The sequence below is a fragment of the Oenanthe melanoleuca genome, chromosome 4 (genome assembly GCF_029582105.1).
Source record: "Oenanthe melanoleuca isolate GR-GAL-2019-014 chromosome 4, OMel1.0, whole genome shotgun sequence".
Classification (NCBI taxonomy): Eukaryota; Metazoa; Chordata; class Aves; order Passeriformes; family Muscicapidae; genus Oenanthe; species Oenanthe melanoleuca.
This window is the reverse complement of record NC_079337.1, coordinates 19,019,603-19,045,995: the sequence shown is the minus strand read 5'-3', so window position 1 is coordinate 19,045,995 and position 26,393 is coordinate 19,019,603. Positions and strand designations below refer to the sequence as shown.

At 40.1% G+C, this 26,393-nt stretch overlaps 1 protein-coding gene across 1 annotated transcript in view; it reads right to left on the bottom strand.

Annotated features, from left to right (window-relative positions):
- Window positions 1–25,909, bottom strand: part of LOC130252359 (melanopsin-like) — a 37,108-nt gene extending 11,199 nt beyond the window's left edge. Inside the window, 7 exon segments of the mRNA XM_056489832.1 lie at window positions 101–208; window positions 581–736; window positions 2,560–2,731; window positions 3,167–3,370; window positions 4,838–4,971; window positions 6,664–6,806; window positions 25,838–25,909. Of these exon segments, the coding sequence (XP_056345807.1) occupies window positions 101–208; window positions 581–736; window positions 2,560–2,731; window positions 3,167–3,370; window positions 4,838–4,971; window positions 6,664–6,806; window positions 25,838–25,909 (989 nt within the window).
- Window positions 25,910–26,393: the final 484 nt, after the last annotated feature.

The window sequence follows — 26,393 nt, the reverse complement described above, 5'->3', positions numbered from 1 at the left end:
CCTTCCAGGGGTAAGGCTGAAAGAACTAGGGTCATTTGTTCCATGTAAAAAATCCACATTTGCATGTACAGTTATACAAAAATCTATATATTTACTGTACCTGTATCTTGGGTGAATTATTGCATATATGATGGGGTTGTAGACTGCAGAAGCTTTGGCAATAACTGCTGGCACAGATTTGGAATATGGTGTTAGGATGTTGCCTCGACTAAAACAAAACAAAAAACATAACACACAGCTATGCCATAGACATGGATACTACATTATTTAACATATTACTCTTTTGAATTGGTTTTGTGCTGTTATCTTTTTATAAGAAATACACCTGTAAAGTTGATTCATTCAAGTGATTTCTTTGCTCATGTGAATGGTTTGAATTTGAGAGTGAGTACTTGGTTTCATTCATTTAGAGAACATCAAAGACATGAGCAAGTAATTTTAGGATGATTAGGAACACAAAGTATCACCTCTAATGTAGCAATTATTCAAGACCCATTTAAAAAGGAGATTCACCTCATGTGGATGATAGTACTAATCATATTTGCATAACCCCTGCTCTTTGGATTCTTCTTCCACTTACCCTGCCCAGGCAATCAAGGTGACACAAGCATATGGAGACCAGGACAAGACAAACACAATGATGACCACAAAAGCAATTTTTGCCAGCTTCCACTCATTCTTCATGGACTGAGAGAGGTAGGATTTCCGGCTGCAGGATCCCAGCTTTTGAACATCTCTGGGAGCAGGAAAAAATACACATATTTTAGCATGACAATAAAAAAGCAGAACCTCTAACACATTCTCAGCAATATGCAAAATGAAGTAAATTTTGTATTTTGCCACTCTAATTCTTCTTCTCTCCTATGATATTTAAAAACCCTAGAAGGTATTTAATGTGGTTGCAAGTGTTATGTTTGTCTGTGAGACTGAGCCAGAACCCCTGGGGCTACAGGACAGGACTGCTGTGTCCTTATCCCTAATGCAAGGAAGGTTTCAAGTTGCAAAGATACAGAAATTGGTGTCTCTTGCCCTTCACTACTTTTAGAGGTGGAGCAAGAAAAGGCACAGCTGGATGGGAAAATCAAGTCTTATGTCTTTTCCTTTTTGAGGGAGGAAATTCCAATTCATGAGGTAACATGCTGGAATACCCTGACAGCTTTAAGATACCTGTCCCAAACACTTGCAAGGACATTTTTGCTTACCTGCAGATTTATTTATTAAAGAGTATTTTCTTTATGGGAGGTACAACACGCAGTCCTAATATTTTTTTCATGAAAAATCAAGTTCTCTTTTCACACCAAACACACTATACTTTATTTTAGAATGTTTTTATAGTTAGACATTTTATATACTTTAGCATAGAAATAACGATTTTACATATTAGTGTTGTTAAATGGAGATACATTTCAGGCTGAGGACAATAACTACCAGCCAGCAGGTTAAAAAAGTTCCTGCTGGTGAACTGTAAATATAGAATAGAATCATAGATATATTGAATGGCGTGGGCTGGAAGAGAGTTTAAGATCATCTAGTTCCAACACCCTGCCATGATCAGGAGCACCTTCAACTAGACCAGGTTCCTCAAAGCTCCATCCAGCCTGGTCCTGCAAAAGGCATAAAAAAAGATTATGTCCACTGTGCTCCATGGGTGTACAAGACACCATTGTTTCAATGTATTCCTTCACTTGTTGTCAAGTATGCATTCACAAAGCACAATAAAAACCAAGAAAAAGGCCATAAAATAGAGTTCAGAAAGAACTTCATTTTAGGCATATATAAATGTACTTTTAAAAGTGGAATTTAAGAGTATGAAGCCAAATTATTTCAACAAGTGCCTGCACACAGGAGCAGAGAAAAGCAATCAGAACTGATGACACAATTGAGCAGCAGGAAGGATTCCCAGCACCAGATGGTGTTGGATCAGGCCAAAAATAAGCCATGTGTTCATTAGCAGAAAAATAACTCATAGAATAATGTCAGTTTAGAGATCTAACACCCTGCTGATTTTTCATTTCAAATATAGACCAAAAATTTTCTGAGGAAAAAAATTTTTTGATGAAAAACATCTGAGCAAGCATAGCCAGATATTGTGCGAGCATGCAGTTGTGATGCTTGAGTGAAGCATGATGGGGTTTGGGATGGTTGCCTTAAATAAAACTGTCAAAAAAATATGAGGACTGTTATGTTTATAGAGTTGCTCAAAGGCAGATGATTCCCCATTGCTTCATGTTTTTTATTATCCCTCGAGGCTGAAAACTGCTGGAATACACAAGGACATTGTTTCTTATAGTGCAAATCTGAAATACAAATAATTCAACCCAAGTAGCTGATGTACTATTAATCACTACAGTGGAATAAGATTAAAACCACTAGAAACCTTCTTCTACTCTGAAATTCATACATCCATTCCAGTTTTAAATCAGCAAAAATTATTTCTCCTGTTACAGCTATTTCAATCCAGACTAATTTTTGATTCAGATTTTTCTGCAGCAAAAGAAACTGAGAAAATCTTCTATTACACAAAAAGGGATATGTAGTTCTTTCAGCTAGTTTGCTTACCTGCCAGTACGCCTTATGGCCAGGAACATCGATAAATAGCAGTGGAATATTATTACCAGGGGGATAAAAAATACACAGCAGCATAAAATCATGGTGTAGCTTCTGTTTGCAGGGGAGTAGGTTACATAGTCCCATGTGCAGGATATCATCAAGCCCTCAGGCACATAGGAACCTATGGAATACATGGAACACATTATTCACACATGCACCCAAAGTTAGCACAGGTGCTGATCCAACCATTAAGCACTTAAAATAAACTCTGTCCTGTATCCATGGTCTTCAAGAGCTGTGCCAGCCAAACTACACATCATATATGTGGTCTGAGAAGGGAGTGCCCACATGGGGAGCAGATCCTGGCTACAGAGCTCTCAGGTACACACCTAATGCTCCATCTGCAGTTGTGCTGCTTAAATACATCCTGGGTGTAGGGGGGCAGAGTGTGCAGTGCAGTGCAGTAGGTGCAGATGGGTGCTACAACAACAAACCATCAGGTGGTGGCAGGGCATCCTGGTGAGGACTGATGAGAAAACTCATTTTTTTATGCCCCAAGCAAGGCTGAAAAGAGCACACAGGGAATGCTAGGAGAGAGAGAGAGCAGACAACATACTCCAGCCGAGGAGCGGAGCCACGCTCCATCCCAGCGAGTAGAGCCACACCGCGGCGATGACCTGCACGGTGCGTCTCTTGGAAGTCCACTGGATGGACTGCAGGGGCTTTGTGATCACCAGGTAGCGGTCAACAGAGATGGCCAGCAGGGTCATCATCGAGGTTATCCCAAAGAGAGCCCCGCAGAAAGCATACAAGTTACAGCCTGGAGAAGGAAATGGCAAGGTCAGGGGTTTTCTTGAAAAGAGGCTGTTTTCTCTCAGAGCCCATTGTAATAACTCCCCCTTTATTTTTTTTTTCTTGCTCAGGACTTCTTACTCAATAGGAGCATATTCTTAGCTTCACATTTTCATAGTTATTAAATGTTTATTAGAAAATCAAAAATACAAATAAAATACAAATATATGTATTTAAACGAGTTCTACTTCACTGCAGGCTGCAACTGGGAACCTTTTGTCAATGGAAAACTGCCTCAAAGAAAATCCAATCTAATTAAAGTTATATTTTCCTGGACTGTTGCCCAATATATTGATCTTAACATGCTGCAGCAGACATCTGTCTGTTAATGATGGATGTGTGGTTCAAGAAATGACTTTGGTTTCTGTGGCTTAAAAATGTAGAAGTGGTTTAAATTTGGTGACTAACAGACCAGCTGTAAAACATAGCTCTGACTCCTATATTTAATGGCAGCACTTTTTGAAAGAACTGACATTTTTTACATAACACAGACCTCTTAACCCCCTCTGCATTCAGGCATTGCACTACCAGATGGAAAAAGTTTCACTGAATTAAATGGAGCAACCCGTGTGGAAAGATCATCCATTCTTTGAAATCTTGCATTGCCCCATGCAGTTATAGACAAGAGCCCACCAGGAATGCCAGGCAGCAAAAGCACCAGATCCAACCTTACAACAGAATTCTGAAGTCCATACAATTAACTTGCAACTAAGGACCAAATCCCACTCAACCCAGATCAAATGCTTCATTCTTGACAGGGTAATTTGCACTGATTTTATCTAAGAAGTGAGCAAGACTAAAAATATCTTCAAATTAAGGATGAGTCCCTTCTGTGCTGCTGGCCTTGCTCCACCATTGTACAGCCACCAGTGGGTGCAAGTTTTCATCCATAATATGATGAGGAGCACCAAACAGCACTGAGCCTCCTTGCTATACCCACATTTCAGCTATAATTTCAACATAGAGCACCTTTTATTTCTTGCAGTTGGAAAGAAAGGAGCTTGAATTTGCTGAGTCCTCAAATGACTATGGTTATCTAAGTTTCTTAATTAAATATGAGATTCCTAGAAGCATGCCAATGGATATCAACATACATTTCTAAATAGAAGTAGTAACTAGCCCTCAAAATGAGACAGAAAAACTATTTACAACTTACTAAAACTTTGCTTCCTATTTTCAGCCATAACACTTCCCTTACAAGCTAAAGGGTACTGCATGACTACATGTGGATGTTGACTCCTTCCTTTCCAAAATATGCAAAATAAGTCACAGCTGTAATACAAAACATGTGACATCACGCTGACTGATGATTCCTGGGGCTGTGACTCAAGACATTTGTGCTGCTTTATCCATGGTGCAATCCAAGGCTGTTGTGGCTGAAACAGGCTGCAGGCAGCATAAAGCTGGCAAGGTGTGAATTAGTGTTGAAAAGTACCTATGTCTCCAAGTATCCATTCTCTGTGCAAGCTGTTGACAAAGCACATGGGTGCCTGAGAAGCCGACATCAGGAAGTCACTCACAGCTAAATTCATTATAAAGTAGTTTTGGGGAGTCCTCAGCTTCTTGTTGCTTAAAAACATGAGAAATACATAGTTTTAAAAAGACAAAGTGGAAAGTTAACTTTATAACTTTGTTTACTACCATAAACAAATATTGTCCAGGTTGGAATTGATAGTTACTCACAGTGAATCAGTTGCTAATCATCAGTCACTTATTGCAGCTACAGCTGTAGTCACTTCAAAATGATTGAAAAGAGCAGGAGCTATAAAATTGATTGTTTCCTCTTCAAGCTAAGGGGAGTTTCAGCTGTCTTGATATATATGGATTTGTTCAGAAGAGCAGCTCCCTAGGAGTGCTGTAGTATTGATTGTGCCTTGCACTGCACATGAGGAAGATCTGAAGAAAGTTACAGAGCCAAAGGATCTGCTTCTGATGATACTGTAAAAACTGCTGACTGAGGTGTTGTGTTGGCACAGTTGGCATGAAGTGGTTGACACACCACTAACTAAACACCTTTACAAAGTGCTGCAGCAGGAGCAGAGCACACAGAGATTTGGATAAAGTGCTTTTGCTTATGTACATCTCATGAGAGACAATGATAACTCTCAGTTGCAGACGAACAGGCAACATTAAACACCACAACAAAGAGTATGAAAGCGGAAGTCTGCAAGCAAAGCTTATCCAAGTAAAACAATTGAGACCTTTCTGATGTGCTTTGCAATATCAATCTCCACAGCTAACATGAATTTCTCTCCTCTTATTTTATCATTTGTTGATAAGCAAATACTGAAAGTGAAAGTGAGACAGCTATCTTAGTGCTGCTTCAATTCCAACAATTTCTTGGATCTCATAACTGCCTGCAAAAACAGTGAGAGTGCAGAGTTCACACCTTCCCAGGTGCTTATCTGCCTGTGATTTAATGATTAAATTTGACAATTTAATGCTTTTATTACAGCAGCTAAACCACACACATTTCAAGACAAATACGGAGCTTGTGCTGCATTTTAAAAAATTGTGATGGTATCTACAGTTGCAGGGAATTCAATTTCTCTAAATCATATTAAAAGCCTGTTATTCAAAATAACTAATGTTATTTTGTGTCTCTAGCTTTGTAAGGCCCAGTTGTGTCATCATGCATGATGACAGCAAGTAGTGAATGAGGAGGATTTTGAAAATCAGCATCTGTGTGAGACATAGGGCAGATATTTATTTTTTCCATGAGATTTTTGCATACTGTAGCTGCAGTAGCTTTGGCTGTCTATGTCTCCTCTGCCAAGACAGCACACAGACTGACAGAAATCCTATGATCTGCCTGCAGCAGGAAATACACTGGTGGCATGAGCTCATTTCATGTAGCACATTGCCTTCTTGGTCCTTTCAGGACATCTGGGCTCCTGGGAGGAGTGTCAGTGTTTGTCATGCATTTCTGCAAATACTACAGGGTAAGTGAAGAAACCTACAGCTGCAAGACTGTGGTTTCTATCACTAGCAGTATTAAACTATTCTTTAAACTTTCAGCTGGAAATTGTTTCTAGAACAAGGTATTACTTTCCCATTGTATTTGATTCTTTAATAGATCAGAAATTTATGCTGAGGTTATCGATGATGCATATGGATGTGTTTCTGTATGTGTAGGGTTGCTTTCTCCTCTTTCCCCCCGCATTTGTTGCCATTAGATTCCAAGTGGAAAGTAATGCAGAAATCTGCACATGAGGTGAATCTCAAGGCCACTCAAATCAATCACAAAAGGAATTTTTGTACCTGTAAAACGCATAGAGGACTAGGAGGTTTCCTATGATGCCAATGGAGCCAATAACGAGCACACACGTTCCTACAGCATAAAGAACATGGCTGGGGATCTCTGCCTTGGTCAGAGTGTGAGGCTGGGTACTCATGTTCAAACCCTGAATGGAAAACAGAGGAAAACAGAGGAAAAGGAAAGTTTAGCCCATTTGTGACCCTTAGTCCATGGAACACTCTCTCAGGCTGTTGGCATTCACTTCCACAGCTCATGCAAATCAAATACACAATTCTGAGTTCTTTTCACATCCCCTGTAATCAGGTTTCCCTCAGGTAACTTTCTTAATTTTGACAGTAGACATTTATCTTATGAAAAGAGCAACAGAGAAAGCAGGCTGGAAAAGACAGCTAAGGAAGTTATGATGGTGATGTGTAAAAGACAAAGAAGCATGAACATAAAACTCGCTCTGGGTAACTGCTGCACTTTGGGGCACAGAGCTGGCTGACAACACAGCCTGACAGCAAGAAATAACCTGTCACAGTTTGGCTTTATTAGGAGCAATGATACAAAATCCCACACTTACACACATTAAATCCTCTGGGTCTACCCAGGTTCACTATCCACTATCTCAGTGCTACAAAACCTGGGAATTCCCCATGCAAAAGAGAGATGAGAAGTATAACAGTAGCACTAACACTGCCTGTGTAAGAAAACATACATAAAATAGTCTTGACATCTCTTTCACTGCCCTGTATCTTCAGCACATGTATAGGCTCCCTCTGTTTTGTTTTGTTTTTTTTTAAATCAAATTCAGATTTATCACTGGCTACATTCAGCAGCAAGGCAGCCTACAGCTAATCCACTCAGCTCACATTAGCATTAGCAACGAGAAGAGTCCAAATTGCCTTGTGGAGATTCTTATTTACGAAGTCACAAGCAGCTATATCTCAACACTCACAATCAGACCTGGAGAGCTGAGTCAAAGGTGTGGCACCTTGCCACAGCTGGGCACCTGCTTCATTTCACCCCGTTTCTCAACTGCAAAGCTCAGCAATGTGTGGAGTGTGTGATAAGGCTGATTTTGGCCTGTGAGAGAGGAGATGGGTGACAGAACAGGTTAATATGATAACTATGTGATGATACCTCTTGCAATATATAAGCAGTCATTTTAAAAATTATAAGTACACCCTTTATTTTCCATTGTTACCTCCTAATCTCCCATACTGCTGCTTCTCCTTTCTGCCCTATATTCCTCACTCATCTGTGAAGCACACACAGTACAGCTCCTTATGTATAAAACAGTCCTTGCTGTGGGCATTATCCCCCCAACTCTGTGACCCTCCTGGGGTATGCTCTGGGGAGGCTTCCTTTGGCAAAAGGGAGGGCATGGTGAAGTGCATTGCACACCCTGAGCATTCATACAGCAGAGGGTCTGGGGAGGAAATGCTGACAGCAAAGCTCCCTGGACTGAAATGAGGTAGTAAAAAGTACAAAAGCTTTGGCTTCAAAGCACCAAGGTGGTTTCAAGCCTTCTCAGTCATCTGACAGACTCTACCCTGGACAGGATGGCACTTCACCATACAGAGATCACATCACTGTAAAAATAGGAAGAAAAGAAAAAGGGCATCTGCTGGTGCTGGTTGCACCAGGGGGGCCCCGACTGTTATTTCCAGTGCTTAGACAGCAATAAAAAAATGACACCATGTGTAGCATTTGCCCTTGAGAAAGGTGTGAGAGGCTGTGTAAGAGCAGGCAGAGCACAGTGAGGTGGCCCAGCTGCCATGGCTGTGTGGTGGCACCAGGCAGAGCATGGTAATGCCTCTCCTTCTCTCTCAAAGCCAATAATCTTAGCAGTGTGTGTGCATTGAATTATAACCCTGCCACATATCTGGCAATGCATACCAAAGAAGCTAAACTGGGGAGAAAGGAAAAGGGTTCATTTTTTCTTCCTTTCCATCTTACCTGTTAAGCATGCCAAGGATTTGCCTCTACCTAGAGATTTATTATATAGAGGGCTATTATACAAATGTAATTCAGGGCAAGTAGAACTTGCCTGTCATATGATTTATGCTTTACTTCAACAAATGGGAATTCACTGTTGCAGAAATTCATTTGAGAAATGGACTACAAATTTCACACCCAGAGGTGTCTCACCTTATCTCTCTGCTGAAGAGAAGCTGACTTGGACATTTTGGCCTCATTTACTCATTTGCGGGTGGTGAGCTGTGTCAAAAGCTGAAAAATATCTCACATGACAGATTTGTAAATTCAGCTTACAGTTTGCTGGCAGTACTAGATGAAATATAAACTATTGATGCTTACAGAGTGGAATCTAGAAGGAAATAAATACGAAGGATTACACAGAGCCTTCAATCTCAGTGAGAAGTTAAAGTGAGGGTTGTTTAGATTACACAAACTTTGGATCTTGCCTCCAGGGGAGTCCACAAAATACCACGGACACTTCTGCTGCAATGTTAATAGCAGTTAGATAACTTTCTGATCTGAATGGAAAGACAGCCACTCATTCCCTCTGCTGGTGTCACCATGAGAGAGCAGGACGTGGCAGGCATCCAAGCTGTAAAAAATGTGGCAAGCTGACAAAGACCAAAAGCCATTTATAACACTCTCATTCGAATCTGAGAAGAAAAATGTGCATATCTATGTGTGTGTGTGCGTGTGTATAGATATATTTCAACAGAAAATCTCAACTTAGATAAAAAATAATTTCACTAAACTGGTGGAAAATTTCTAAATAAAACAGGCTAAATGACTACAAATAGCTGTAGGTTAATCAAGGAGAATATATACCTCATTTTACTCACATAATGTGAGTATATTTGGCATATTTTCACAATAGAAAGCTTTTAAATTTAAAAATTCAAATACTCTTAAGTCTGAGAATTTAAAATCTACTCTGGTGAACAAATGCTGCTTTTCTAATACAAACCCATCCTCCATACAGCATAACATCCAGCTACAGACAAGTAGCACTATCGTCAAGGTTTTATGATATTCATTAAATTTAAGCTTTTTCTTTTTTCCTCTAGTGTCAGTTGTGAGAATCTGAACTTTTAACAGTTTTAATTAACAAGCTAAATACTTTCAAATGTAAATATTTTACAGTATAAAGATGAGGGCTAGAAATATGAAAAAGAAATTACAAACTTAGTGATGAGCTTTAAGGAGAAGCTAGTTTTTGCAGATCTTCTCAAAAGCTGCTACTATGCCATGCATTTCCATTTTGTACTTTTAGTTTCCCAAAACTAGTAAGAATACAATTAAATGATAGGAGAATATTCCAGGCTACTATGAGTGTTTTTAACCCAAGAAAACTCAAATAACTCTTACAAATCTTTCCAGATAACTCAGTAAGCAGGACAGCAGCTACATACAGCAGGTTGCATTCACTGCAGACACTGATGAGTCTTACTGTGTTATGTCTATATTAGCCTCTCTTAGCACCAAAATTATGTATCAAATGGTCAATGATAGCTGCCATGAATCAGCAAAAGGTTAGTTTGTACTATGGGGAAGGTCCTGCCTTTTAGATTTAGTAAAGCATAGATTTTGCATCCATCTCATGTCACCAAGACATCCTGTGCAATACTTTGACTTTATATTTCAGCCTAATCACTTTTATTAACTGCAAACTTAGATCTCTTGAGAATGCAATTGGAAAAATTAAAAAATTAGAAGACACATTGGGAGAAGTTCCCCTTCATCTGTTTCACACTGCTATGGTGACATACATCTGACCTGGATTTAACACACCTATCTGAACTGTGTTTATGGGCACTCAGTATCATCACAGCATTGTAATGTAGAGTGAAAAGCCTATTCTGTATAAGCCTCAGTCCTGCTCCTTGTCTTTAAGGATGTGAATTAATACAGTGATAATGAAGGAAGGCATTACATTTTATTCAATGAATATATTGAATATTTAATGGGTGAAGTAAGTTTTCAAGTGCTTACTTGAAAGGAGTTCACTGGCCCATTTTTCCCCCAGACTCGCTTTGCCTCCCTCCATATTTTGGTCCTGGGACAGAATCCTGAGCACTCTGCTAAAGACACATCCATTTGCTGAGTGAACATTTCAAAGGCACCACCCAGAATGACCAGATTGTTTAGGTCAAAGATCCAAATGCAAACAAGCAGCCCATGAAGATGCCAGTAATTGCACCAGGGCCAGCTTCTGGCATACTTGCCGACCCTGTGCTTGCTCTGTTTGACTCCTTCTGAATTAATGCTACAATCATTTGCATTTTGACTCTATGAGCTGTTGGAGGACCTGACAACTCACATAAATTATGATGTGGCCTTACCCTTATATATGAAGTGACTACAACATCAAAACACTGTCACCTATGTGGCTGCTTGGAGGGCTTTCCTGGCAGGGTAGCTGAGAGATCTGCAGGAAAGTGGAAGGTAAACAATTAACAGCTGTCTATCAACTATATGGCAAAGGAAGCAGGCACTAGATATAAAAATAAACTTTCTCCCACATTTCTTATAAAATAAAGATGGGAGACATGAAACAGATGAGGAAAGTCATTCTAGAAAAGCTTTTGTAATTTGATTTTTAGTGATAAAATGACGGTTAAATAATTAGAGCCATTGGTTTCTGCTTTTCAGATGCTAAGATTAATAAAGAAGACAAACTTAATTAATCAATGCAGAAGAAAAAAAAATGTTAAAAAGCAGAGCAAGGGCAGGTCCCCTTCAACGGATAGGGGTAGAAAATAATGGACAGAAATGGTTGTATGATTGGCATTAGGTGGATACAAGATTATTGAAAGCTTAATTCACCCTCTGGTTTTGCTCATGGGTGCAAGCTCATCTTGTGGAAATGATTTACACTGAAATGAGCTTAAGGAAGGGCTTGCTTACATGGGGGATTAATGTGCACTAACAAGGGAATAAATTAACAACATAGCAGCCTTCCTATGTTGAACTGCTCCATGGATTCACAACATAGAAGTTTGATTTGCTGTTCAAAATTTTGTCTATACCATTACACATGACATTTTTTTTAAAAAAGGCTAAATAGTGTTTAGGTATGTTAGCTGAAATGGGAGAAATCTGATCATGCCAGCTAGCAGATAATACTTGCCAAGTTCCTTATAATTTCACTGATAGTCCACATAATCCAGGTAATTTCAGTATGAAGGACCATCTGGTTTGAAATTACAACAAAATTTGGGGCTTAATGAAATATCTTGTACGTAGGAGCTCTTGAAACAGCAAACAGAAGGCCGTTGCTGTGTAGAGACTATAGCAGAGCTAGTGATCTCAGGTATTTTACAAAAGATGACATACTTAAAATGAAGATTTTTGAAAAATATTGTTAATATCCCTGGGCTTTTAAAAAAGCCCCACACTAAATCAACTTTGACAACAACTTTGCTTGTTCTGACTGACAGTACTGTGTTCCAACACCACACAGTAAGGTCATTAATCTGGCCCTCAGAAAGTAAAGTCAAACTGTAATCATCCACATGTGAAGAAGTTGCTTTCCTTATCAGCCTCTGGGTCACAGTCCTCTTCCACACTTGTTCCAGTCAGTTCACATATCAAAGCCAGGATCACTCAAACACACATTTACAGCATGTATTCAATCAAAATGAAAATTGGTTTAGCAAATAGACTTCAATGCGTGTGACTTCCATGCAGTCCATCCAAAAATGACAAAGCAGGAACTACCTGTGTGTAACAGGACAAGTAGAAAAGTTAGGCACCTGCCCCAGACCAGGCAAGTCCTCACCCAGACTGTCATCATAATTTTTTTGGAAAACCTTGAGAATTTTCTTACAATAAAGTATGTATCTAGTTGATTCCATTCCAGCAATTTGCTTCTGGGCTTCTGGCCAGTTGGAAAAAAGCTCTGGATTTCAGGACTCATTTGTATCCTTAAGATCTCATGTTTAGTACATCCTCTGCTTTGATGAGATGCTTTCTTTCAGGTCCTTAATATCTGTGCTTAAGTTTCTTGCAAGCAATCTAATGAAGCATGGCTGGGGATGGCAGAAAAAACCTCAAATCCCCCAGAAAACTCCAAAGAGAAAACCACCAAAACCACATCAGGTTCTCAATATGAGAATAAATCAGATGGATACTTAAAGTAGACATACTCAGATTTTCACATATCCAGCCTGACGAGTCAGTATAAGCAATATATATTAATAATTCAGGTATTTTCTAAATTAATGATATTGTATTAAAATCATGCTTCTGAAAACATAGCAATCAGTAGCAAAGAATAAAACTGAAAAGAATTTAAATTTTAATATCTATCTGCTAATTACAAAGCTCTCAAAGGGCATATTTTCATCTCTCTGACTAAAAGAACTTTAAAATGCAAAGCCTTTTCTGGAAAGCACAAAGACATTGCTTTCTATGTACATCTTCACTGCTGAAATCAGTGATAAAAGACACATTTGTTTGTCAGACCACAAAAGAAAAAAAAAATCCAAATATCAGCCCAGCTGAGAAACAAACTTGTGTTCCAGCTTGAGTATTTTCTACATGGTTTGGGCAGGAATTAGCAAACATGAGGGATTACCCAATGATCTGCAAGTTTTTCTATGGACCATGCCTGCACAGTCCAGCCTTGCTTTGTGGGGAAGGCCTGGCCAATAACCAGCACTTGTTTTCCTTTCCTGAATCCTGGCCACTAAAATCAAACTTTGAAGGAATGGACTTTCATTTCAGGACCTGAAAATTTTAAGCCAAGGTACCAAGACACATTTCCTGAGAACATTTCTGTTCCAGTATTAGCGTACTTGCACAATCCAGACAGGTAACACTAACAAGGTCTTCACTACATTTTCCTCTACAGAAATTTTATTTTCTATTTAAATGTATCCAGTTCTCATCTGAAGCCTAAAAGAACAAAATTCTACCATGAATTACAAATTTTTGAAAAACAAATAGAAACCCACTACCAGAAACTGTTAAATTGAGCTGGGGGTTCAGTCCATCTTTCCCCTATCATTTCTCACAGGCTTGCATGCCAGTGCAGACAGTTCCATAATGTGACCACTAAGACACTCCCCACATTGTCCCCTTGGTCATAAATGGTGTCTAAATTATCTGATGCTGTGTCCAAATGCACCTCAAATCACAGCCCAAGCTATACACGCTCGGGCAGGCAGCACACTGAACAAATGTAATCAATGCTGTCACTGCATCAAAATTAGCTGGACTGTTACAGTTCAGTGCATATTCCTTTGGCCATGAGGGAACAGATGACTGCTAGAACAGTGTAACAACAAAAGCAGCAGGCAGAAATCTCAGGATATATATATTTTAAAGCCTTGGAGCATGTTAGTTAAAAATATGGGTGGTCAGAACATGTTATGCTGGTTAAGTCCTTCAATATAAGAAATTAAGCAATAGAAATATATAAGAAATTAAGGTAGAAGCCACAGCAAATACTTGTTTTAATCTTATTATGCAGCATATTTTCATACATCATATTTCTCCTTCTGAGCATCCTGCTGCTAACTGGAGTTCTTTAATAATCACACAAAGTTTACCTAAAAAAGAAATCTCATTGTTCTGTGTTTGCCACCGGGTGGTGAGAGTGTTTTGAATTCACTTGGCTCTGTAACCCCTGGGGATAACTTGGGCTCTTCACCTGAGCTGCTCTCCCTCCTCTGCCTCCTTTGAGCTCCTGTAGCTCATCCTGCCCTGTTTTACTCATCCCAGGCTACCAGATGATGGCTGTTGCTATTTCATCAGCCACAGATGCCTCATACCAGGATGCTCCTGCTCCAGCCTTCCCACCATGTGTCAAAAGCCATTTCACCAGCTGCCACTGCTGGCTGCTGACAAGGCAATGCCACAGCACCCATGGTCTGCCTGAAACAAGCCCTCTCTCCCACTCCATCAGCCCAAGCAGCATGAGCTCAGCTCCCAAGTGAGGCTCACCTTACTGGATTTAACACAAGTACATGGAGAAATGTCTGCCTGTCCACAGCTGTTGGTAACACATGAAATTCTGATCTCTGCCAGTGGTTTCTGAGCTCTGCTCTGACGTTTCAACATATACTCTAGCTTCTGGACAGCTTAATTTAAAAAAAAAAATAAATTCTTCCTTACTATTGATAGCTGAAAGCACATTCTTCACCAGCCACCTCTGGCCTTATTCACCTTGTCTGGATGTTAGTCTTTTCATTCCACTGCTCAGTTTCTTGAGGAGCCCCACTCAACTGCTACTGGAAGATCTGTGCATGGAAACCACTCTGAGAAAAGTGCCCTACAGTTTAAATAGATCCCATGAAATATTTTGTTTATTTTTAAGGACTGTGGAAAAAAATCCCATCAGCTGACATTGGCTTTTCAAAAGCTGATTACAAAATGCAAGCACATCCCAATAAATCAGCTAAGACAAGATGTTAATAACTTTTACTAATTAATCCTGTATGGTGTTTCTAATGCTACTTTTAAAAATACAAACAGTTAATAATTTTCACCAGTGTGGTCATTTGGTTCCTGATGGATTCTCTGCTCTAGACTTCTTCTGTCACCTACAAAGAGCTGTGGTGAATGACAAAAAAATACAAATAATAATAATAGTAGAATTATTTCTTTAGCCATATTATAATGAAGCTTTTTTTACAATTTTTACTTGCTAGGCACAAAGAACTGTAGATTTCCCTCTCTACTTCTCACTATTTTTAAAAAAACAACTTTTTCTTCTGCAGGAAATATTATTAGCTGAAGGCCTGAAACCAGAAATTTCCTTCACCATCTAGGTAATTTCCATATTTCAAAAAGAGATTTTGGTCGTGTGTGACATGGGTGGGGGTGAAGGGCAACCCAACTTCTTGATGCCATTTGTGTCATTCTGTCACGTACATTTGGGAGCATGAAAACTGCTAAATGTAATCAGATCAGAGGCACAGCACCTCCTGTGTCTCACACCTGGCAGATTCTGGCAACAGATGCTTTTAAGAGGAAGAACATGGGGAATAGAGAAGTGAACACTCTTAATCTGATAACTTCAAGCACATTTGTGATATTAGTACAAACGCTGTAGCATTCAGTTTCTGTTTAGATCAAAGAATTGTCTGATCACTCTAAGATGAGGATTATTCCATATTATATCTGCTTGCTTCTGTTTAATATTCCTCTATGCATGGAAGGTGGGGTGTGCAGAAGGCAGAGCCAGACACTTCCAAGAGGTGGACAGGGAATGGACATAAAGAATGTCAAAATGTTGAAGTGAGCCCTGCTAAGAACAGGTGATAGGACTTGACAACCACCCTTCCAACATAAAATATTCCATAATGCCAGCAATAAAACCTCCAAAAACATACAGTTAATAAATATAGGTTAAACCCATAAGTGATCAAAATAACATGTATCCTGTCTCAGTAAATTTAATGTCTTCCTGCCTACCTTACTTTCACAGAAAATGGGACATAAAGAGCCAAGTGAACCTAAATGCTGTTTTATACCCAGAGACTTTAGATACTTCCAACTGATAACCTCTGCAGAAGCCATACTTCTTTCATGGGAAGGCTGTGGTTAAGTGCTCCACTTAATTTGCAACTCTTTTTCCTACTGTGGCTTTAAATCCACATTAAAAGAATGATTTCCAGAGGTCTTAGGCACTTCACACCTATTGATTGCACTGTTGGTGAACACCTACTGTTTTCCTGTGGTGCTGAAAATACTCCCTGGTGTTTATTTGCACTGTTAGGTTCCTAACCATCATGAAAATCTGCCTTTGAAGTATTTTATGATTAATCTTAGAGAATCTAAGTGGTACTGATACAATGTTAAGTCCCATGGCATAGTGCATTTTAATGTGGCAGATTCCCACTAGACACTCAAGCATAAAGCACCCAGACACCACAGGTAATGGAAATAATCAAGATGACTGGGAAGAGAAAGAAGTTACTGGGTGAAATATGTCCAAGGACACCTATTTCTGCAGCAAAAGGCAAGTCTTTATTGCCAAGTGAAACCTTCTGGCAGGAGCTCAACTACCCCTAACTGTCTAAAACAAGAGTAAAATAAACTCATCCAGGAAGGACATCACTGCTTTTCTAATCCCATGGAGGTTGAAGAACTTACACTTTTCTTGTGGATTTAGCATTGCTAAAGGAAGAGACCAATGTCCTTCTGGTCCATTTACAATAAGAAATCCACTGCAGCACTGGAGACATTTCAAAGATTGAAGCAACACTTGCAAACTAATAAAAAACTGCAATATGAGCATAATTAGAGAGGAATTACACCAATCAAAAGACCTTTAGATTTCTAAAGCACTAAACTAGCAAAGCATAAATTGACATATTTGGTAGAAATAGGTGTATATAGTATAAGTAATGTCTGTCTCTCTCAGAAAATTATCTCATGGCAGTGCTTGTCCTGGGGGAAGAAACAATATCTTACTCAAAAGCAAGTGCCTTTACTTAAGTTTGGAGAAGCATCAAGAAAATTTTGATACAGCAGTGAAGCAAGCTTCATCCTTTTGCTCTCCACTGCACTGTGTAACTCACTGAAAATAGGGATGATGCAGCTATTTTAATGTTGTCCCTTATTTTGATTCTTCAGGCCACTTACAAAAACTAAAAAAAATTTTAGCCCATCTGTGTTAGGAAATATCGTCTTCCTCTCATATATATCTCTGGATATGGGGTAAATCTGAAGCATCTTCTACATTGCTTCTGCAACATCACCTTGGAATTAGGATGAACTACCAGAAGACAAAATCTCAGCAAAGGCAGCTCCCTTTTCTGAGTTAAGAAAAGTGTCATTTACAGAAAAGAACCTTTATGTTAAAAACCATATAAAAAAACAGCAAAGTAATATGCACCAGAGAATCTCAAAAAACAAACAGAAGTCTAACAGAGCACTGTGTCTGCCTCAAGGCCATACTAGATTTGAGTTTACACTGGACCTTCCTCTGTCCATCCAAGTCTGGAAAAGCATCACATTAAAGAACATCTCTTAATAGAAAAACAGCTGAAGGAACAATTTGCTCACAATAGCTGGAGAGACATGTGAGTTTTCTCCAGCAGTAAAAGCCCACTGAAATGGGCTGAATAGTAACTGAAATAGTCACTATTAGTTGCAAAATTTGCAGCTAGTTTTTGCAAAATTGCGCTGAACTTCAGCAAAAGTTTATTGCTATTAGTTTTGTTGTATTAAACATTGAGCTAATGACAGAGTGCAATGCCATTGATTCTAAATGCAAAATTATTCTGTTACAGATGGGTCATTCAAGTTTTTTGAAGCATTACCCAGGACACCATCAGACTGCTACCAGCAGTGCCACTGGAGTTCTCCAAAGAGCCAGCATTGATCCACTAAGAGTCTCCCTGGCACTCCTGAAGTCACTTTCATTTGCTCTCTCTCAGCTGTGGTACAATGGTCTGTGCAGCACCATGGAGGGAGGGACCTCTTATGACAGAGATTGCATGGTGACAGCAACGCTGCCTGTTTCTAAGCCATGCTGACCCTTTCCCTAGCATAGTAAAGTCAATTACATCATTTGACCAGTTGCACAAGCTTCAGAACAGAAACTGTAGCAAAAAATATCAGGTATATAAGAAACTATGCCTATTTTTCTTTCTCAACGAAAGGCAAGTGATTTATTGAGCACTGTATTATTGGCTGCAGAAAGTTCAGTGGAAGCACATTGTCCTTTTTTAAATTCAAACCCAAACAAATTTCCTTCTCACTTGAGATTTTTAGGCATTGCTAACTTTTGCAAAGCACAAAGTGAGCTCTTTCCTGTTGCTTTAGTAGGTCTAGATTAGCCAGAGCTGTTTAAATGTTGCCTATTTCATCATGCAGCCAGCGAGGGCTTGGTTTCACCTAGTCAGTCATTTCACTGGCAGTCATTTCACAGTTGTGATGATGGCAATCAGTCTAGAGGGATCATCAACAACCAGAACAGTCCATCTCCCTATTTCTTGGGCTTTCTGCTTCGGGTATGTTTGAACTTTGCAAATGCTGTCAAACAAAGCAGCTGCTACCACTCCCTGGGCTGTTCTCAGCAGGATCAGCTGGTAACTCCCAGCTCAGACCACACTGCAACAGGCACACGGGGTGATCCAGCTGCACAGTCTGCATCCTTGAGCCATGCCCTGCATTCTGCATGTGCCACATCACACGTTCAGCTGCTAACCACCATCTCTACCAGGCATTTCTGACTGCTGGCTGACTTACCTGCTAAGCACACTTTCAACTCCCAGTGCCTACCAAAGCTGCATGCAAAGTCTGAACAATATCTTTTTATTTAAAACTTTTCTAGGGTGGCTGTCCTCATCACAGAATTCATAAAGAGTGTGTAGCAGCATGCAATCAATTTATGCAACTCAGCCTGGTGCTTCCTCTCAGCTGCATTATGAGAAGCTACCTAAATTCCCTTGCACCTATGCATTAAGATTTCCTGCTTTGCAGGACTGAGACAGTTTGACTTGTATTGCAGCTGCAATGCCTTGCAACTCCACGCTTCTATTAAGTTTGCATAACTTTGAAAAACTCTTGGGTACATTGATACCAAAGGCTGAATCATCTCATGCAGTAACAATGCTTTGTCATGCCCTGGGGGTTTAGGAGTGTGACCAGCCTCACTTAACCACCTGCAACAATATGCAGATGCACGTCTCTGCTCTGGGTCCTGTTTGTGCATTGAATTCTGCTTCTCAATTGCCTAGCCAGGGACTGCTGGACTAAGCAGATCATCTTCAGCAGCCACCCTCTCTCTCTCCAGGCTGGCACCTCAGGGCATTGGAAACACAGGACATCCTGGGGGGGATAATTTGCAACCTCTGAAAGCAGCCAAACCAAGTCAACCAAATTTCAACTTCAGATCTCTTGATCAACTAACTTAGTTGCATATACACATGATTTTGCACAGCTAAGCTTGTGGCAAGAGAAAGCAATACAGGATGTGAACTAGTTGAAAATTTGGTGAATGTATAATGACAGGGAACAAAACTTGGATTTCCTCATAAATTTCTCTTTAGAGAAAATTTAACAGCAAAAACAATCAGCGTGGTAAAGATGGGATTAAAAAGACAAACTGAAAATTAAGACCTTTAGCAGTGCCAGAGCACAATATTGGTAAATAATTTGGAGTTAGGGGCTACATGCTCAAATTCTTTTTCTCTTGCCACTTATTTATTACTCGAATGGACCCAATAAAAAGCTTGCTCCAACTTTTTGTCTCACTTATTCCAGGACCTGTTGCAATGAAACAACATCTGCAATTTCCCTCCCAGGCTGTAATTTCTCCCACAGCATTCCCATAACCTTTGCTCTTCCACTCTTCAGACTAGAAACAAATATTCTTGGTAGACTTCTTTGAATGCCAGGGATGGGCTGGCTAATAAAACTAAGTCCACATAAGTTGTCAAAGATTTAGCAGTAAATCTTCTGTCCTGAAATCTCTACAAAATATTGTAATGGTAAAGGGTCAGGGTATACAGGGATGGGGCTGCATGACGACAGAGGAACACAAATTCTTTATATTTAGCTCACTGGCCTATCTCAGTCTTCTGCCTCAAATCATCATAACTAATTTTAACACACAAGAAAATCCTCTTTTCATTATGAAGGAGTTCAAATAATCCTAGCTTAATGTATAAACTATTGACAAGCCTTTTTGCAGCACTTCTTTTAGGTCACTTTACATTCTATTAATCGGCTTCACAAAAGGATAACAGCTTTGAAATCTGGTTTAGGACTTCATTTATATTCCCTTTCTCATAAAAATATTCCTGCTATTATGGATCAGATCACAATAAGGTTTAATCAATCAGCTCTTGATGATGCAACAAATACTAACATAAGCAACCTCCTGCTACATCAAGCCCTTGCACAACCAGTTCTCCCATCAGCCAAAACTCCAAATCAATCCTAAAAATCTAAACAAAACAGCACAAAGAAAATAGATTTCCCTCTGGGGAAAACTGGGTCAGATACACACACACACACACACACACACATAGACACACAGAGAAAATAAATAACAAAATTCACATTAAACAACTTCAGTGAGATTTTCCTTCTAGAGGAGAAGCAATTCATTTAAATCATTCCTTAGAAAGCAAAGCAGAAGAGAAATGCTCCCTTTCCTCCTCCCTGCCCAGCTCCCAGTTCCTGAAGCCTTACTCCTGGCACGTACTTTTTGGGTTCAGCCGAAAGCATTTCCCTCCCCTCCGCACATCTGCTCTGTGCAGGGCTGCCGAGCTGCGACTCATCCTGGGGAGCGCTGGAAATCCCAGGCTTTAAAAAGCCGCTCGCAAGCCCCTCCTGGGCTGCCAGGCTGCCAGCTCCGGCAGCGATCGAAGCTCCGCATAGCCCCCAGCAAGCCACACGACCCGTCAGTCACCCTCACTGGCCACGCCACCGCGGCTCCAAGTGCAAACAGATGACTTGAAACAAACAAATAAACAAACCCTATCCACACCCAAAAAAAAAGATATATATATATGTATGTGTATATGTGTGCATATATATGTGCATATGTATTTGTGTGTATATATGTGTGTGAGTATATATATAATATATATTTATATATTTATATATTTATATTTCTAAAAAGGATGGACACAGAGGATGTCTTTTCCAGGGCAGTCCAGGTGACTGTCTCTGGCCAGCCCATCCTGGCAGCATCCCGAGTCCCTGTGGGTGCCACCACTGAGGCTGGGTACCCTTTGAGAGTCAGTACCTGAGGCTGTGTCTACTGCCCTGGGATGGAGGGCACTGCCTGGGATTTCTCTTGTGGCAACTCCTGCCCCTGGCCTCTTATTCTTATGCTGGAAGGAACCTGGGTCTGCCTTCCCTGGAACCCCCCTTAGATGGCTGGAAACAGCACCGGGGCACCCTCCATCACCCCTCCTCCCCCAGGCTCTTGCGGTGGCCAAACCTGGCTCCAGCTTTCTCTTTGCACACCCTGTGCTCCATGCCCACAGCCCATGAGCCCCTTTGGCCAGGTTAGGGTGGTTCTGCCCTGCTGCACAAGTGAGCAGCAGCATGCCTAAGCCATAGCTAGGTTTCTTGCAGGGCTGTCAAGAAACAGGGCGTAAAACAGAACCACTTCCCAGCAACTCAACTCACAGTTACCAAAACTTCTTTTGCAGAACATGCTTTAAGATTCAAACATTTCCTGTCACAAAGGGGCTTGCATAGTGGTGCAGCCCCCCAGGAGAATCTTTAAACTATTTCTGACCACAGAGTAACCCTTTCAACTGATGATTTTAAAAATAGTAGAAATTGAACTACAGATATGAAACTTACAAGAATGGTGAACATATACCACATAGACCATGGATAATCTGCAGATGCTGGAGAATACTGCTTGGAATTCCTGGACTGGAGGCTTAGATTTCAAAACAAAGTTTACTTTGGCATTTAATATCCCAAAGACATGATGAATATGTTAGAATATAATGAACAGTCAGCCAGAATAGAAAAAAAAAAAAAAAAAAGCCAACAAAACAACCTATTTGGTGAAAATACAGTATGGTGTAATACATTGTATTATAGAAGTATGGTATGACTGTCATACATAATTTAGACACTGGCACTGTTTGTTGGTCGTTACTTGGGTTTCATTCCCGTCTCAACCACCTTATTTCCATTCAATCATTTGACCTGACAGGTTCTGCTTCCCTGCTCTGAAGATCCCCAATTGTTAGCTGCTGTCTTTCAGTCAGTTGTACCTTGGCACCTTGATGCATTACCTTTCAGGGCTCCACCTGTTGACCTGATCTCTGTGATCTGCTGGCTGTAGATCCTTTTTGGATCTTTCCACTACTTTATATGCTCCAAGTTCAAATCCACCTAATGACACAGATATTTTTACAGTTATATATTTTTATTACCTTACAACTTTTTCCATAAATATTGCCTTTCAGAGGAAAAGCTATAGACAATATTGAAGCTACTATATACATTAGTGATTGTTTTAGAACCTGTTGATTTATAATTTGTTGGCTAATAATGTTTCTTATCTCCAGTGTGGTTTAAATTTTCTGTAAGGCAACAGAGATCACACGAGAAATTATCAGCCCTCTAACATGCACAGAAGGGTTCCTTTTTTTTCTTTCCTTACAGAAGTAAGTGAAATACTGGAAATGCTGCTCTTTGAAAACTGCAACCTGAAAAACTGCTCAGATGTCCTTTCTGAGGAACTGCTTTCTTTGTTCATGGTGTTCAGTCCCACGACTGCAAGCTGGAGCTGAAACTTCCCTGAAGACAAGCCACTACATACAACACCTCACATAGCTGGATCAAATTGAACCTTATCTGCTGTGAGATATTCTGATTAAAGTTAAGAATTGGATGCCAAGGGAAAAGTTAAATGCCAACTAAAGCAAACTTCTTCATGCTTCAGACTTGTTTAGACTTGACTTACAATGTAAGTTGGCTGCATGAAAGACAGTGTTTAGGTACAACTACACCTCCTGCCAGAGGATTACTGAATTTCTGTCCCACACATCTCTCTCTCCTGCTCTCACATCAAGAGTAGTTTTTCATTAGACTTCTCTATTTCAGCTATGTGTAATTAATGCTAGGGCATGGGAAAATACAGTAAACCAATCAAGTGAGTTCAACCAAAATGTTTGGAGTCTCTGAGCTTTATGAACTGCACTTGAATGCTTAAACTCACTGTGTTTAAATAAAATCACTGAAAATCAGTGTCAAAATTACTCACAGAAAACAGATTGCTCAAGTAACTGGAGAAAGAGGTAAGGGAAATAACTGCCTAAAAAAAGGCCAGATAAAATGCCTGGGACACAGTCAAGATGCAGGCACTAAGTGGTAGCAGCTCTGTGGGCAGATTTCAAGGAACCAAACAAACATTGAACAAAATGCAGGAAAGAAGAATACGTGGTTATTTGGGGTTTTTTAAAGGAAAACAGAGTAGAGTGATTTAGGATGAATAATAGCACTTTATATTTCTGTGACACCTTTCATCCCACAGGCTCCCAAAGCAGTTAGCAAATTTAACAAGTGGAAGGACATTGTCCTCCATACATTGGAATAATTTTATCTGTCACTAAAGGCATCCCTACTGGAGCAAAAGCAGTATCTGTTTAACAGGTTAGATCTATTGTGACAAATACCACATCTCAGCAAAGCCACAGGGAGAGGATAATTGTCAACAGCTGGAACCAGTGCTGAACCCTGGATTAATCAGTTGTTAGAAGTCTGCTAGTGTTTCTCCAGTTACCACTGGTGCTGATGACTTTATCACAGATCTTGCAGAACTGCCATGCCCGGGGCAGGCTTTCCCATGACCCAGCTCCTCTGGGCACTAGCCTCAGCATGATGTGCCTTCACATGCCACAGTTCCCCTTCTTGCAACACTTGGGTGTTATATTCATCAGACAGAGTGAGGGCAGAGACTGTAAATATCCAGGGACGAAAACAGACCCAGTGGTCAATCAAGAGACACTGCACACTGAGAAATGTAGAATCATACAACAGTTTAGCTTTAAGGGACCTTTAGAGATCTTTTAGTCCAACTCCTGTGCAATCAGCAGGAACATCTTCAACTAGATCAGAGCCCCTTGGATGTTTCCAGGTGATTCATCACCTCTTTGGGCAATATGTTCCAGTGCTTTACCAACTCTCATTGCAAAAGAATTCTTTCTTATATGTAATCTAAACTAACCTCCTTTTAATTGATTTAAAGAGTCAGCTTTGATCTAAGCCTTCACCAAGGTCATCTTTCTCTCGTTGCAGCTGCATTTCTGGCAACACAGAAAGTGTCAAAGGTGTTTCACACTGAACAGACTGTTCACATATACTACTTCCTAAGCCACATGGGTCTGACACAACCTTACCAGTCCCTTGGAAGTCTGGACATTGAGGTTAGCAAAGCAGGCTAAATTCAGTTACAGACTACTATCTATAGTGGCAAAGGGAGCAGAATTGCACTGAAAAGCTCCTCCAGGCTTCATATTCAGTGGGATAGTAGTGAGTTCCACACTCCCATGGTCTCACAGTCACGTCAGGGATCTCAGTCCTCCTTCTGTCCAATAATGGCTACTGATGAGAGTAAAAAACAAGGTGCGTACAGCATGATTATTAAAAAACATCAAACAAAACAACAAAACTGGAAGAAAGAAGAAAATTCAATGAAAGTTAAACACATGGCCACTGAACTGGTATATTCTAGCTTTAAAAAGCAAAGAAATAATATCAAAATCCCTTTCCAGATGTGTTGTTGGACCAAAAGACTGTCAAAGTCTGATGGGTAATCCACAGTCACATGTTCATTTTGGGATAGAAGAGAGGCATGTTTGGAAATGTGTTTTGAGCTGTCAAATAACCAACAGTGAAACAAAAATTGGGAAAAGAATTATATGGCAATGAGCAAAATGGATTTATTCAGCAGTCCATATTTTTCACACAAGGCACAAGGAATTATTCTTGGGACTGTTATAAGGTGCCGTGCAAACACTCAGTGTCATCCCGCAGAGCTTCTAACAAGTCTAAAAAGTCTCACACATTTCACATGGCAACTGAAATATTTCAACTGCAAAGGAAAACAGTGTTAACATGGGTCAAGCCAGCTGAGAGTGAATGAAACAACCATAGAAACTTTAGGGCTTGTAAAAACTCTCAAGAAGTGTAAAAATTCTCAAGAAGTGCTTCTCAGGTAGGGTTAATTATCATGGACAGCAATAGTTTTTCAATTGCTAAACTTCTGTAGTTTAATCTAAGCTTTAGGATATGAATGCAGTCAGTTTACATCAAAGTATGGGTTAGACTTAATCACAGAATTGGAACGCAAATCTCTCTGTTACAGTTTCCAGTGAGGAACAAATAAGACCAAACAATACTTATCTAGGACACAGCTTATGCACAGGTCACTCACTAGAAAAAATGTGAATCTGTACAGCTGACTCTTTACTTCTCCTCTCCCACTAACAGAGCATATGCCAATGACTATGATTAACTGGGCATTTGTCTTTTCTTTCTCCTTCACCTCTGCCAAGCCCAGAGAAATTTTGCTTGCTTTCATTCTGAGAGTGAGAAGCTGAGGGTACCTGAGGAGGTGGTCCCTGTATGAACAGGGGCTTCAGCATAATTCTTATCCCTTTCTTCAAGTGCCTTCCCTCACAAAGGCTTATACCCCTCCTATTCCCTTATTCCATGAGCAGCAATAAGTTAACAGGCCTCAGGCACAACTTTTCATCCCAGGAGTACCCTTACCTGGAGTCCTTCCCATGGAAAGAACAATCCAGTTGAGATCCATACCCAATCTCATTCCTCAGTTGGAGACATCCATTTTCTCAGATACAGCAAAGGACTTCTAGCCATGGCTTATAATCTTCATGGCCTTTGAAACTCCTTCCTCCCAAGGAGAGAGTCCTCAGCATCAAGCTACAGCCAAGGAATGTTATCTCTGCTGGAGACACAAAATGGCAGGGGAAGAACTGTCAAATGACCTGAGGGAGGAATTCAACTTCATAATGCTCTGGGGGGACACTCATCTTGGGGACAGGAATCTGGGCTCTTGGTTACCACTCCTAGCACTGCTATGTACCCTCTGGAAAGGCTATTTGAACAGGAATGGAAATGGACCTGTCCTGGAACAGGGACCTTAGATCAGTATTTTGTTAGACCACCAATACTATAAATTTACTCAAAATACAATTTCCTTTACTTTCAACACTTAGTTTTAAAACACTTTTCATGATACCAGTGTTTTCCACAGGAAAGACATTCTGATTTTAACTAACTCACAAGATTTTTCCCCTGCCTCATT